At 38.2% G+C, this 15,638-nt stretch overlaps 1 protein-coding gene across 2 annotated transcripts in view; it reads right to left on the reverse strand.

Annotated features, from left to right (window-relative positions):
* Positions 1-15,638, reverse strand: part of ATXN7 (ataxin 7) — a 115,251-nt gene that overhangs the window by 70,552 nt on the left and 29,061 nt on the right. Inside the window, exon 3 of one of the 2 annotated variants that reach the window (XM_034440650.3) lies at positions 379-675. In XM_034440650.3, the coding sequence (XP_034296541.1) occupies positions 379-664 (286 nt within the window). In that variant the 5' untranslated portion in view covers positions 665-675. Of the gene's footprint in view, positions 1-378; positions 1,342-15,638 lie in introns of those variants that run through there. The other variant, XM_087887996.1, reaches the window with a different exon arrangement.

Below are 15,638 nucleotides of genomic sequence, written 5' to 3' on the forward strand. Positions count from 1 at the left end.
GTGGTCTCCCATCCCTGAGGTGATCAATCAAGCACACTTTTTTTGTTTTATAATTTTACGATCACCCAAGGTCAGCTAGGCACTGCCACCTGCCTGGGCAAGATTTCCCCGAGTGACCTACCTATGTATAAACCTAGAGACAGAGTAGTGCGTGGTGGAGTAAGAGACATAAACAGGACCTTCTTGGCTAACTCTCCCTCCCTGCCTTCCTCGGGGGGGGGTCCCCCACCCCACCTCTTACTCTGGGACAGATTATCAGACAATTCCGGCAGAAGAGCGTTAGGCAACCAGCTGTATTAACCCTTTCGCTGCCGGCCGGACCCCTCCCCTCTCCCCTCCCCCACGAAAGAAGGGACTCCCGCTCGCTCGCTTGCTCACCATCGTTCCCGTGAAGTTTAGCAGCATCGACCCAATGGCTCCAGGGCTGCCCCAGCATTGCCTCCGGGCTAGGTAAGGACCTGCGCTCCCCGACGGTCGCCATTGCTGCGCTGGTGGCGGTGGCTGTACTGGCGGGGATGATGGTGGTGGTGGTGGCGGGGCCGAGGCCGCTCTCGCCGCTGCCTCCTCCGTGCCGGGGCCGCCGCTGCTGCCTGCTGGCCGCCGCCGCCGCCACCGCCGCTCTGCGTTGCTCCCCTCTGACGTCAGCCACGGCCCGCGCCGACATTCTTTCCGCTGCTACAATGTAACGAGAAAAGTCATCAGGCTTCTTTAAGGTGGCACCGCCGCTTAAGGAAGTTCCCAAAGAATCGCCCGCTCGCCGAGCTCCGAATCTGGGGCTGCCGCTACGGGCACCGCGCCGGGAATAACAACGCGAGGCCTCGCATCGCCTTTGTTTCCCATTAATCTCTCCGACAAGCCGGATGAACTGTCGGCCCCCGGCTTGGCTTCTCAGCTCGGGAAGGGCACCAGCATTTTTTTTTCCTTTTCTTTTCCTTTCTCCTCCTCCCCGCGGCGCGCTAAAGAAAGGGAGGCAAGGCGATCGACGCTAAGGCGGCCGTCGGCATCGGAGATCCCGACTCGGCAGCCCCCCAGGAAAAGTGCTTGTCGGGAAGCCGCCGTCCAAATTCAAGGCGGAGGCGTCCCCAGACGGCCATCCGGGAGCCAACAGCCCAACTCAAGCGTCTCTCTTCGCCCTCTCCCACATCGCACTTCGCGCAGCCCCGAAGTCGCGAAACTCCACAGCGAAAGGAAGTTGTTTATTTTAGGCGTCTCGCAAAGTCCGGGAGCATCACAACTGCGCCCGCCTCTTTCCTTTCCTTTCGCAGCGACAGGGTCTTAAAGGGACAAGAGAGGAACCACCTCGGGCTTCCTCCACCCACCCACCCCTCCACCCCGCAGCCCAGGAAGTCCGGGCGGCGATCGCCCCTCCTCGCAACGTCCGATGGTTTCGTTTTACGAAGAAGTCGCTCCCATTTTTTTTTAAAAAAATCTTCTCTTGACACACACATTGAACCCACGCCCTTGGTTGCGCGAATAGTCTTGGTTCGTTTTCAGGGCTACCTTAACGCAAGACGCCTCCCTCCCACCTTAAAAGTTTTCACGTCAAGCACAGGAACGGAGGCTGAATAGGAAACAAGCAGGAAACTAACCTCATCTATGCAACTCATCTCCCGCCCCCCCCCCACCGTCGCCCCCCCCCCACGCACTCGCGGACACCTTCCTTCCACTAATGTCATCGACGATCTTGCCTTAAAAGGTCTCATTTAATATTTAAATCGCTTCGCATCGATCCGCCAATAAGAAAAAAGTTAGGCTCCTGCTTGCTTGCTAAAGTCACCGAGGGTTGGTTTTTTTTTTTTTTTTTTACATCTGTCAAAATCAGGAGCGAAGAACAGGCTTGACAAATCCGGCGCCTGGGTTAAAAGGCAGCAGCAAAAGCAACAAAAAATTGTGTTTTTTTAATCCCCCCACCCCCCAGTAAAAGCTTTAAAGATGACTAGGAAGAATTATTACCCGCTTGCCCCCTCGCTGCGGGAAGTTCTTCTTAATAGGAAAATGAAATCTGACGACATTTTTGGGTACAATTTGTCAGATGTACCGTATTTAAGAAGTTTTGCTGTTTTTCTACTTCAGAGTAGACAGATTTTGTAAATACATTTTACTTTATATAGGATGGCGGTTTGTTAAACTGGGAGCCCAAAGGTGCTTTTTTTCAAGAGGCAATTGGACTTTCTGTTTTTTTTTTTTTTTTGAAGATGTTTCGCTTCTCATCCAAGAAGCTTCTCCAGCTCTGACTGGATGATGGGAAAGGGACCATCCAGTCAGAGCTGAAGAAGCTTCTTGAATGAGAAGCGAAACGTCTTCAAAGAAAAACCAGAAAGTCCAATTACCTCTTGAAAAAAAAGCACTTTGGGGACAACCATGACCTGGATGACAGAGAATCTCCATAGATCTTAAACTGGCAGGCTTCACAATACCTGCACTTATCTTTTTTAAACTGTATTTTGTTCCAGTAGATTAAATGAAGTGGTTCCTTAAACACTTACAAAAGAAGTCAAAGCATATATATTCCCCTCACTTGACAGTTAGATTATGAGAAATTAATTTCAACACCTTCTGTGGAGCTGTAAGAAATCCATAGTGCATCTCAAAGAACAAGTTTGATTGGCATTTCTACAAACATTTCTTCTAGAAATGGAATGGGACTCAATTGCCTGTTTATTATTCCTCTGCAGTTAACTATTCCTGATATTATTCCTAATATCAGGAATCAATATTGTACCAAAAACTGGGGGGAAAAGTCGGACAAGACTGCCCTAAAATGTATTTCTATTTTCAGATGTTAATATCCAGTTGCTAATCTGCTGCTCAGGCTGATCCCAATTTCAGATTTACTCAAAAATAAAGTCCATTGAATCCAATGAAAGATATCACTTATTCCAATGATTAGTTACTGAGAAACAAATAGTTTATGCGGCATTTGACGGTTGTACCAGAAATGCATTTTAAATGAACAGAAATCAAAATAGAATATTTCCATATGTCTTACTTTGTCTCAAAAATTGTTAGTAGTTTCTAATAACAGTGACTAGACAATAAAATGGGCAAGATTGTAAAGATAGCAAATTGGCATTTTATTTCCATTAGAAGTTAACAGGCTTTAAATGATACTCAAAGCAATCTTAAGAGAAAATTGAAAGCCTTCAAGTATAATTGAATGAACTGACAATTTAAAAATAAAGTTTAAGGAACAAAAAAAGATGGTTTATACAATCTGAAGAGAAACCCTAGCAGCTACTACCTAAGTATTGTGAGATAGACATAGAGGGATTTTTGCCTAGGTATTTAAAATATGCTTAAGATACATCAAAATATCACAAGACTTGAATCATTATAAGATTCAATTTAAATAAATTAATGTTTTGGAGTATATGGACACTAGTCTATAACAAGCATAAATTCAAAGGATGGATTTTATATTATTCAAACTTTTAAGAATGTTTGAGGGCTATCTTAAGGGCCTAAACACAAAAAAATGTGATATTATTCAAAATAGATTATCTCAATTAGAAAGATTTAATTCTAATTTATACATTATAACCAGTTAATAAATGCAGATTGAAATAGATTTCATGCAGTAAGCATATAAATTCTTGCTCATATGACACTTGCATAAGGCAGCTTGTTACATGGATTCTCTGCACAACATTATGAATCTCTATGTACTATCATATGTTCAGAAATTCTAGCTGATAAACACAATCCACACCACAAACAATTCTACACAATAAAGTCAATGTGTAACCAACCACTGTGTACAGCAACATTCATATTTATGTCCAATTTAAGTTACAATATTTTGCCATTTATGTGGATTCAAATATTTGGAATTAAGTTACTGCATACATGAACTATCCTTTCAGATAATTCACTGTCTTTTATACAGTGAGTTAAAACTATTAAGATGTCATTCAAATCTCGTGGTGGACAGGTAATTGTGTAATGGTTTAAGCTTAACAAATATTGAATGCCAAGGTCCATTACCAAACTCTAAAGTCTTATGGGATACATTAGCAGTGAGATGCCAGCTAGAGTTAGATAGCACTATTCTGCCAGCAAAGCAGCTGAAGAGAATGAGAGAAGGAATCAGTATGAACAGCATATATTACAAGTTTACAAGACTCTATTTCAATTGACTTTTAATCAGGTGTATTGAATTTAATTTTAGAATTATAAATCACAGTTTACAAACGTAACAGCTACTATCACACATCATGATAATCCACCATTGCATAAACCAGTGATGGTGAACCTTTTAGACACCAAGTGCCCAAAGTGCCTGCACCCCACTCAAACAGCAAGGCGTGGGTGCATGCATGTGTGACCCGCACATGTACAGCAGAGACCCAAAGACCAGCTGGTTAGTGGGAGATGTGTGCGCATGCGCGGCAGACCCAAAATAGAGCTGGGACGATAGCGCACATGCCCACAGAGAGGGCTCTGTGTGTCACCTCTGGCATGCGTGCCATAGGTTCGCTACCACTGGTATAAACAAACCATGGGTTAGAATGATATGTAAAATACAGCCATTCATTTTCAAAGCCAGAGATACAGGGAGAGAGAGAAGGAGAGAGAGAGAGAGGGAGAGGGAGAACTTCCCTGAATGAAAATTGTCAGTGATCACTGCCTACAGCTGAGAAGAGGCATTGATGCAAAGGGAACCTGTGAGGCAGAAAAGAATATGCTATTGTCAAAAAAGACTGGGCCAACTCTGGAATACTAACTTAAGAACTCTTTCCTTACAGTATTTTATAGCAATTCACACTGAATTTTTTTTCTCATATTATGAAAATTGTTTCTGGAAATAAGCAGCATAGTTCTTCTGAAAATATTCATTTTATTCAAATGAGTTCGGCTTGTGGTATAACTCCTTTGCATTTACAGTTATTTCTACCACGAGTATAACATGGTTTCTGATCATTATTCTTTATTTTAAAAAGTTTTTCCATTAAAAAGGTTTTGTTTTACTCCCCTTCCAAACATCCCACTTTTTAGCTTTGTTTATCTACTTTTTAATAAACGTATATTCTTTTTTACTATTCTTTAACCTATATATAATAGGTTATATATAATCTTGTTTTATTGTACTATTTAACCTAATTGGATATTCTAAAATGTCCCAGTTCTTACAAGAAAGGTCTTGCATCCTATACAATGCGAGTCAGGTCTCAGAGATTCACCATCTATATAACTCTGACTCTTTTTAGGTTTCACTGAAAGGTTTAGACAGCACTTAGTAAAGAAGAATTGGAGTATGATTACTCTTTGACAAATGTAGGAATATATGTTTGTAATCGATTTGTGAATTTTGAGCAATTGACATGACTATGTGCTAATTAATAACTTGACCAACATTGTTGCTGATTAATGAGTTTCAAAACAGTTGAACTAGAAATTAAAATAAGAATTAATTTCCTGACCATTGGAATTGCTACATCATTTGCCTTAACTATTATTTTTTTAAAATTTTTTATTTATTTAAAACAATACATCAAAAAAAAGAAATAGTCAAACAAATGATCGCGACAGGAACTTTACATGATATTTACACTTTCTACGGTATGTAGACTTCAGTCAGATTTAACATATATTAAACATAATCCTGGTTATACTTGACTTTTTGGGCGTCTGTTGTTCAACCAAACGTACCATTTGTCCCAACATTGGAAATATACGGAGTCCTTTTGCCTTAAGTATTATTATAACAGTAGTTTTCCAGAATTCACAGAATCTCTTACTAAAAGTGAATGTGAAAAGAAATACACAAGGAGTAAATTTTGGAATTACAGATTAATTAATATAAGAAGCTGCTTACTAAAGTTAATGTCGAGCTTTATGAAAAAGATTTTTCTCCTATTTGTAGTTTTCATGGAAACAATTGAAATAGTAACAAATTATCGGTGTTATATATTTGCTTCTTTCTTTTTTTTCTGTCTTACTCTTTCTGATGAATGAGTTTTCTCAACTCATTGAAATATTTAATATGGTTACTTGTCTGTTTTACTACACCTGATAAAATAACTTCAAATACTTACAGAGCTAATTTGAGAAAATGTTTTTTTGCTAGGGTAGTAGTTCTTATACCTATTGAACTTTATAATCACTCAAAATATTCTGGCATAGCATTACATCAATACTTTGGGTACAGGATACAAGAAATGATTAAGAAACTGTGGCTGTACATTCCAAAATAACTTTGCCCTCCCCTCTGCAGATATTTATAGCTATCTTATGCCAAAACAAAGTGGCAAGAAGATGAAATTCTTTAACATCTAACTCAGAAAGGAGGAAAAATGTACTTTACAGAGAATCTATGGTCTCACAAATTATTTTACAATTGTTTTAAAGTTCACACATATTATTGTTTACCACAGAGGGACAGAAAATTATTTGTTACACAAAATACACATCATGTTTTATTTGAAATATGCTACTGGTTTTCACTGAGGTAATTGGCTATGGAGTAATCTCAACATGCATCTGTAAACTCTGAAGATACTTGACAATTGATTCATTAAAGACATCAAATTAACTCTACTATATGAATTAAAAGTATATTTTTGAAAGTATACTATATAATGAGAAGAAAAATAGAGATTCCAGGAAAAAATAATAAAAAAATATGAGAACTTGAGTTTAATAATTTTAGAAGAGAAAGAGATATAGTCCAACAATATGTGGCTGATATGACTGCTAAGATTACAGGTGAGAGGCTGAGTTTCAAATGAATGAATCAAGCAACCTTGAGATCAACATCAAACAGAGGTCTGACTGATAACACTGAATGATGATGATGATGATGATGATGATTTTAGAAACATTGGAAGATGCATCATTCTCTCTTTAACATTTGTTGTGGATCAAAATATATGGAATAATGTGAAGATGCCATGATGTATATACAGAAGTATGACAATGCTTCATTTATCATTATCATGATATGCAATCCATACTTGCTAGAAATAGGACAGTATTTTTTATTGGAATTTATTGGATCACCCAGATTTAATTGGAGGAATACTCAACTTTAAGAGAAAGTTGATCCTGAAGTACCTCACTGGGGCACATAGTGTCTTTGGTAGGTGTACTGGTTTAAGCGTTAAGTGTGGAATACCAAAAGTGGGGTCTGCCTCATTCGCACTGTCTACTATGGCTTGATGAAGCATCTAAACCAAGACCACAAGATTAGGATATATTTGTTCAAACTGAAATAATGAACAACTCAAATGAAGATCCAGAGCTGCATAAATTGGTATTGAAGCATGTAATAATCCATAGTCCAAATTGCAACAGAAACTCAGTGTGTTGTGAAAATGGTACATGCAGTAACAAGTGTGCAAAGCTATTCAATGAGCATTCAACAAAAGACGGTCTTCAGAAATGGGATGCTTTGAAGGACATCAAGCAGGACAACACAAAATGCCAAAAGAACCAGAATCCCCGGAGCAGAGAGAGATTTGTTTGTCTTCTTGTTAACAAACACTGAAATCATACTTAAGAGAAGCTTTGTCAAGTTTTAATTGAAAAGAAACATATGACTGAATGAGGGAGGAGGAAGTTATTCTGATTTCCTATTGGATACTGGAGAAGACAAAATCAGAGTCAGCATATTGCCCCCAACATTTTGGGTCCTCATTTTACCAACCTTGGAAGGATGGAAGGCTGAGTCAACCTTGAACCGGTCGGGATCGAACTGATGGCAGTTGGCAGAGTTAGCCTGCAATACTGCATTCTAACCATTGCACCATCACGGCTCTTCTATGAAAAACAGATTCATTTCCTAAGGTCAGGATCGAACCGATGGCAGTCGGCAGAGTTAACCTGCAATACTGCATTCTAACCATTGTGTCATCACGGCTCTTCTATGAAAAACAGATTCATTTCCTAAGGTCAGGATCGAACCAATGGCAGTCGGCAGAGTTAACCTGCAATACTGCATTCTAACCATTGTGTCATCACGGCTCTTCTATGAAAAACAGATTCATTTCCTAAGGGGAAATTAATAGCAAAAACAGCAAATAATAACACACTGCTTAACTTGTTGAATAAAGTGATATTTGCTTGCGCATTTTTTTTTTGTTATTTATCTTTTTAAAAACAGCTACTATGATAAGTAGAGCTAGTCTCCAGTTAGCGACAGTTCAAAGTTACAAGAAACCATAAAAAAACTACTTATGAGCTGGAATTGAAGTTCTGATGGCCTCCACCCCATTTTGGGCACTCAACAAACAACCTGTGTTTACAATTGTTGTTTATTTCCAGTTTCTGGCAAAAAAAAAAAAAAAGCCCTCTAGTGAACAATGGGATCACTTGATGATCATGTTCAATTAAAGACTGCTCCAAGAAAGGGCTCAGCCACATGATGACCCACTTAACAAATATCATCATTTACAAGCATAACTGTGGACACAATTACGGTTGTACTATAAGTAAAGGACTACTTATAGCTGATGTTAATTAGAATTCAATATATTACAGCTTCAATGCACTGAAGCTAAATTGTCAAATAATAAAGTTTCTGTACGTAACATGTCTTGTGCTTTATTATATGTACCTGTGGATATGTGAAACACTAGACACATGCCTTATGTGTTTCATGAGGCCAATTCCAATTCTGAAATACATGATAAATTAATTAAGTTTAACTAAGAGAAGTTACTGCATTCCGCAACAATGAGAAAATAGCACTAATGCTTGTAAACCAACTCACAGATATATCTGACACTAAATGAGTTATTTTAGCTTCTTGCCCCCAAATATATATATAAATAAAAAGTAGACATTGAGAGTCCAGATTTGGTTTATATTGGCCTAGGAATCTTTGGACTAAATTGAGCTAAACCTTTTATTAAATGTTGTATTGTGCAGGAATGTATGTGTTTGAATAGAAGGAAAAAAATTATCTTGTAGATCTATATTAAATGATCCATAAAAATGGTCACCAACTTGACAGTGGAAGCAATACATTTGTGGTGACCAGTTGCCAATGTCTAATGTAAAGTGAGAAAATGCTTCTAAGCTTCTCACATTGCAAAAAACTTGAATTTGGGAAAGTTCTGTCAAGTGCTGGGAAATCAGGAGATTCAGGCAGTTCAAATGAGTATAAAGATTTATTGCAAGCTTAAATTTTCTAAAAGAATCTGAACTACAATGGTTAAGGAAATTAAAGGGAGTTAAGAATAAAAAGGAATTCAAGGTGGGTTGGATTTAGATTTCTTGTGGGCATGCAAGAACTCATGACTGATGACAAGTTTGACCCCACCCTCGGGTTCAGCCTGGTCGTCTCCTACAAGGTCTTCTATTACAGAGGTGTCAAACTCGATTTCATTGAGGGTCACATCAGGGTTGTGTTTGACCTTGGGGGGCCAGGGTGGGTGGGGCCAGGGTGGGCGTGGCCAGCTTGACATCACTGTCAGGGGCGCCTGTGGTGGTCCGAGCGCTCTGCCAATGAAAACAGGCTCTCAAGTTCTATTTTAGGCTGCGACGGCCTCCGGCCACAGGCGGTCCTCCTGAGCTGGCAGAGGCACCATGGGTCATTTTTGCTGGCATGCTGGCACCATGGGTCGGTCTTTTGCTGTTTCCAGAGTGGCCCCGCAGGCCAGATCTAAGTATCCCGGAGGCCAGATCTACCCCCCAGGCCTTGAGTTTCACACCCCTGCTCTACATGAAGGCAGAGTACACTATGGCAGATATCCAGCGTAAGTCTTGTAGGTGAATTGTAGCAAACCATGAGTAGCTAGCTACAACATCAAACCAAAAATTGGAACTTTAATTAGGAAGGAAGCACTGCAGTGAAACAAAAAAAGAAAAGAAAAGAAAATAGACTACTTTTGAAATAGACTATGAACATTATGCAACATAAAATCCATCAAGATAACAGAGAAGTTTAGAACAGGTCCTCTCGGTCTCATTCTTAGAATAGGCATGTAACAAATGCATCTCATCAATTACAAAAAAAAAGTGAAGCAATGGCAAACCACTTCTGAAAAACCTTGCCAAGAAAATTGCAGGGACTTGTCCTGGCAGTCTCCAAGAATTGGACATGAATGAACAGAAGGGGGTGGGGGGGGGAACCTCAACGAGAGTATCAGATAGGACACGTTTTCAGAATCTGTCAATCAGTCACAGGTTTATTCATGAGGAAATGCTAAGTTAACTCTTTATTATTAGAATATAACAATCTGCCCTCTCTCTCTCTTTTTTTTTTTACTATTATTATATGCAGTCATTAGAAACAACTTGTCTTCATGTGGGACTTGTACAAATGTAACTGAATGATCATTGTGCATTTAAGTGGAAAGCAAATGTGAGAAATTGAGTTTTGATGTAGTGTTTAACAGTGTTTATCAATGAATATTTCCTAAGAAGGATTTTTCAAGCCCTCTTGAGCTCTAATAAGATCATGCCCTCTACTGAGAAAGCAAAGAGTATGCATAATACAAGAGAAACCAAGCATCAAGAGAGCGAACGAAAGAAAATAACTGTATTATTTATCACAATATGAAATGAAAATAACTTATGCTCAATCACATCAGTGTTTTTTTAAAAAAAGAAAAGCTCACTTTTTGATATATAATAAAATGCTATGTTATAGGAAATTAAACATTAAAACATATAATCAAAACCATAGCAATTAAAAAGTTCTGAGTAAATCATCCAAGGTCCTATTTAAATACACCAACTGAAAAATATACCTGACATCTATTTAATCACAGTTGTATTTAACAGAAGAGACTACTCAAGTAGTTTCAGATTTCTGATCAGAAATTCTCAGGGGTGACATGGGACCCATGACCCTCCTTACCTCCTCAATAAGGAGAAGGTTTAACTGAATTCAATGGCATGTAGTTTTAAGTACCATATGCATCTATAGGACTATACAGTACATTAACTAGTATTGGGCAGCTTATATAAAGGCCCAGAAAACTTAAGTAGCTGTTTGTAGGCACAAAACAACATGTTTATATAGCGGGATCCTTCTGTCGCTTCCTTCTTTTCAGTTTATATGTATTACGTTCAATCCTTTTTTTTTAACCAATTAAAGCTGTCCAAAATTCCACATTCTACAAAAATATATCTTTCTACAACTAGATGATGGGGGGTGGGGAGGGAAGGGGGACCACTGTTAAATCTAAATGATTTTAAAAGCCTAATACCCGTTAGTTTTTATCCCCTGCCAATTTAGATTTCACATTAGGCTGGCCAGCACTACAGTACTACATGTCATGAATCAATCAGTATTCCAGCAGAGAGAGAAAAGAGCCCTCCATTTCATCATTTCAGTGGTTAAAATTGCAGAGCATCAACTCATTGTGGAATAATGAGGATTCAGAAATAGATTTTTTATTGAGGTTGAAACTAGGAAACAAAATTCATACGTACAATCATATTGTTCGCTACTCCTATGAGTCACTCAAATTTTAAAGGGATTTGATTATCTGATAATCATTAAAACATGCTTTGCGATAGATTAAAATTAACATATTAAGCATTAGAGAAATTGTGACTCTTTGACCATTTTAAGTAGGGCAGGGACAGCAAGAGCTGCCGAATCCTGTATTAGTTGAAAAATTAGGTGCTGTATGGAAAGATACAAGCCCAAAGAGCCATGCCATAATCCATGTATGCCCAAATATTATTAGAATATTTCCCAACCTTGGCATCTGGATGACAGATAGAAGGGAAACAGCAACAATAAGAAGGTCAAGTCATAATCACATGTATCCTAAAAATGGTTGCTCCTCAATAAAACTACAGCCATCTCTATAAGGCAAGTAGGGAACTGCCGGCAAGGATGCCTCTAACAGACAGACAAACCAACATGAAACATAAGTGAGGCCACAGACTGATCCTGATTCAGTAATTTGTGGCTGCTTTCTCCAAAGCAAGTGGAATATCAGATACACAAGAAATCACTGTAGACACTTGATGGGGATGCTAGCTATGTTTGTTGTGGTACTATAATCGAGAAGTTGTGTCAGGGACAAGAGGTAACTATACTTTTATAAGATCACTGCACTCCATAATAGCACCCTGCCCAGGACATGCAGAAAGACGTGGAATGGTGGCAGGTTAAAAAAAAAAATCTAACGAATAAATCTGGTGAAGACTTACTACAGCTCACATGAGATCAGGAAGGCGATCCTAGATAAGAACATTGGTTAAGTGACCAATGGTCCCAAATCTTTTAAAATGGAATCAACACAAGAGAATTTTGTGTTATTGGTCCCTTGCTGTCACACGAATGGAATAGGTAAATGGGAGAGAATTGCCAATAATTAAAGAAGCTGCAGATGCACTGGAACTAATACCAAAAGGATGGAACTGAAAACCCTGACTTCAGTTTCTTCTTTCTCTTCATTTTTGGGGGGCTCTGGCCTTCAGAATCAGAAAACATTTTATTTGTGCATGTGATGTGGTACCCAAGGATTGATGTCTTAGGTCTGCTTCAAGAATGAAAGCTTAATAAAGAACAAAATCTTCTAAGAGGTGGTAAAAGTGGAGACTAAAATGGACAAGTTTCCCAGATTATGCAGTAGCAATGGGTCCATGTTAACCATAGAGATAGTCTTTGGGACCAGAATTTCCATAATTAAAGGGTATGATTGCACTGGTTAGCAACAAAAATCCCTGTAGTGCTGGCTGCAATCATTAATCTAATCCTACTGTTGTAGGCGAGGTAAATTTCTGACAGCTTCCCACAATCAAAGTCAGTTCCAGGCTGATAGGTAGGTAAGTGGCTGCTGCTGATCGGGCAGGGGAGAACGAGGATGTTCAGAGAGAAGTACCAAAAGGATTAGGGGAGGGTATGCAATTGTGCAGTGCAAGTTGGGGGGAGGTTGTGTGAGAGTGTGGCGAGAGTCAGGGAAGGTGCACAAGTGTGTGAGGGGAGGTAAAACGTGGGTCAGCTAAGGTTCTGGAAGCATCATTGTTTCATAACTTCAAACAATCACTGAATAAACAGTCATAGATCATTCTTAGAGTTGGATAGTAATTGAGTTATTTACCAAAACAAATATTGATACAATTACAGAAAAGAAGCTGCTAAGTGAGATATAAAAGCGAGGAATTTACTGTAGCCCCACCTTTACATAGTGCATACAATTCCTGCCAAAAATTCCCAAAGCTCTGAAAGATTGTGAACTTTGTGGAACACAATGACATACAAAACCCATACATGTGAAACAAAGAGCTTATGATGAAATAAAATCACTTATTTCTATCTTTCTTGTATAAATATATTTTCATCATTCTCAACATACAGACCAAGACAGTGCCTGATGTACTTCTGTTTTTAAATTTATTCCATCTTCAGATGGCCAGAACACTATGCATATTCAATTTTAACTTTAAATATACATTTCTATCATTTGATAGAAAAACAATATTAAAACAAAGAAGCAAACACACACACAGAGATAGACAGAAACCACTACTTCCTTTCCCACACAATTACTTAAGAATCTTTATTATTAAAAATTTACTTGAGCAGATTCCAGAAAGATTTGTTTGATCTTATCTAACCTGATTTTATCAGCTAGTCAAGATGCACTCTGTAGTAAGAGATTTGCTGAAATTATCACTATTTATTTTACCCTTTATCTGATTTAACTCTTTTTTTGCATACCTGAAATACAATGAGTAATTTACCCTCCAGAATAAAATAAATAAAAAAAAAAACATTACAGAAAATATGTCATTTCATTATGTCAAAGATTTCATTTCAGCTGATAAATAAAACTGTATAAAATTATCTTCTCTTATTTTAAATGTTACTGAAAATATAAAAACAACATCTATATTACTGGTATTTATCTGTTAAATCAGGAATTTAAAATTTCTCTTGGATGCAAGATCACCCCTAGGGCTCATATTAAATTCTAAGGACTACACTCTAACAGTAGACAAGACTGAGAGGTTTTCAGATGAATTATGCATCTGTAAGGCATAAGGCATATATTTTGCCCTCTAAAAACTTTTATCCCTGGTACAAATAAGGGCCCATATTTTTGCTTCCCCTTGTACTCAGGCCCAATAATCATTTCTGGCTGTGCCATATTAATTAAATGTGAATAATTGGTACTATCATTTTCAACATTGTACTGTAAAAGATAGGTGTTTGGAAGGTGGGAGATAAGGAGGGACAGTGACAAAATTTGTATGACACTACAAACACTCATCCCTAAACATCTGCATGAGATGTAATGGAACAAATATGAAAGGGATTTAGCTATATATAATGAAATAAACAGGCACCTATAAAAACCATAACCCATTCCTGTTAATGGACAGAGATGTCCATTTTTCTCCTATTTGCTTAGTCAACTGCCCAACGAAAGAGGTAGCTGAGTCATTATAAAGACCTTCTATTACTTTAAAATACTATTTATGCACTGCACTTGAATAATAACAAAGGCTGCTAAAATACGGAATCAATAAAATAATGTATTCAGTAAAATGCAAGAGTGGTAAAATTTACCTTGTATGAAAATGTACACCCAACACTAGGTTTTAATTTAATTTAATATACAGTTTCTGCTCAACTCTTGGGAATTTATCATAAATTTATTATGATACAGGAAAAACCAGTTTTGAGGATAGTCTTCTGAGTCACAGTTTCTAAAGATATTTTTCTTCACACGCACACACACGCACACACAAATACTGTACTCATCACACTCAATATATTATATAAAGAGCAGAAAAGGAAGAAGAAATAGTGAGACAAAAATTAAGATGTGTTAAGAAAAGGAAAATATAGCTAAAGCTATTTCATTCATTGCATCTCTTCATCTCTTTCTATCCTTTCATCTACCAACACATTCCATCACCTCTGCATTTTCTTTGCCTCTTTTCACATTAACAATTCCTTACCTCCTTCACTATATTCTTTGCAATTATCCCTTTTTCAGTATACATTCTATGCTGTCTCTTTTCTCATGGTCACTTTTCTAGCATCTGTACAATAATAATCGATTTCCTGTCCTTGAGCTGCTCATTTCATCATTCCACCCAACATAATTTTTCATACATTCCACTAACATACATTCCATACATTTTTCACTCTTTTCCTAATAGCTTCCATAATCTTATGTCCACTCTCCATCCTTTCTATTAAGAAATTAATCTAATAGAAGAGAATATATATGGCTCTGTCAGCATGGGGTTTAAGTTTGCTGCTTGCTTGCTATTGGCTGCCATAGTAATAGGTGGGGGCATGGTATTTGGGTTGGGGAAGTGAGCTGGTGAGATGAAGTCCCATGTGAACTGGTATGCTCTCAAGAATTATTGCACTACTGAGTGGAGTTGTTTACACCCTGCCAAGGCCAACCGTCCTAGGACTCCAGATGGGTGAAATACCTGAAGATGAGCTTCACACAACATCATACTGGACTTGGACCCTCAGCACTGGACCCTGGGGGGAAGGGCTTGGGGAAACTTTCAATCTGTAACTTTCGCACATTTTGAATCAGATCTTGCCTTGCTTTCGCTGCTATCATTTCAAACTCAGTAAATGTACCTCTTCTCTGTCTCAATGGAGTTTTTTTTTTTTTTTTTTTTAATTTGATTTATATGCCGCCCTTCTCCGAAGACTCAGGGCGGCTTACAATGCGCTAAGCAATAGCCTTCATCCTTTT

This window comes from Pantherophis guttatus, chromosome 2 (genome assembly GCF_059756535.1).
Source record: "Pantherophis guttatus breed Tessera chromosome 2, ASM5975653v1, whole genome shotgun sequence".
Lineage (NCBI taxonomy): Eukaryota > Metazoa > Chordata > Lepidosauria > Squamata > Colubridae > Pantherophis > Pantherophis guttatus.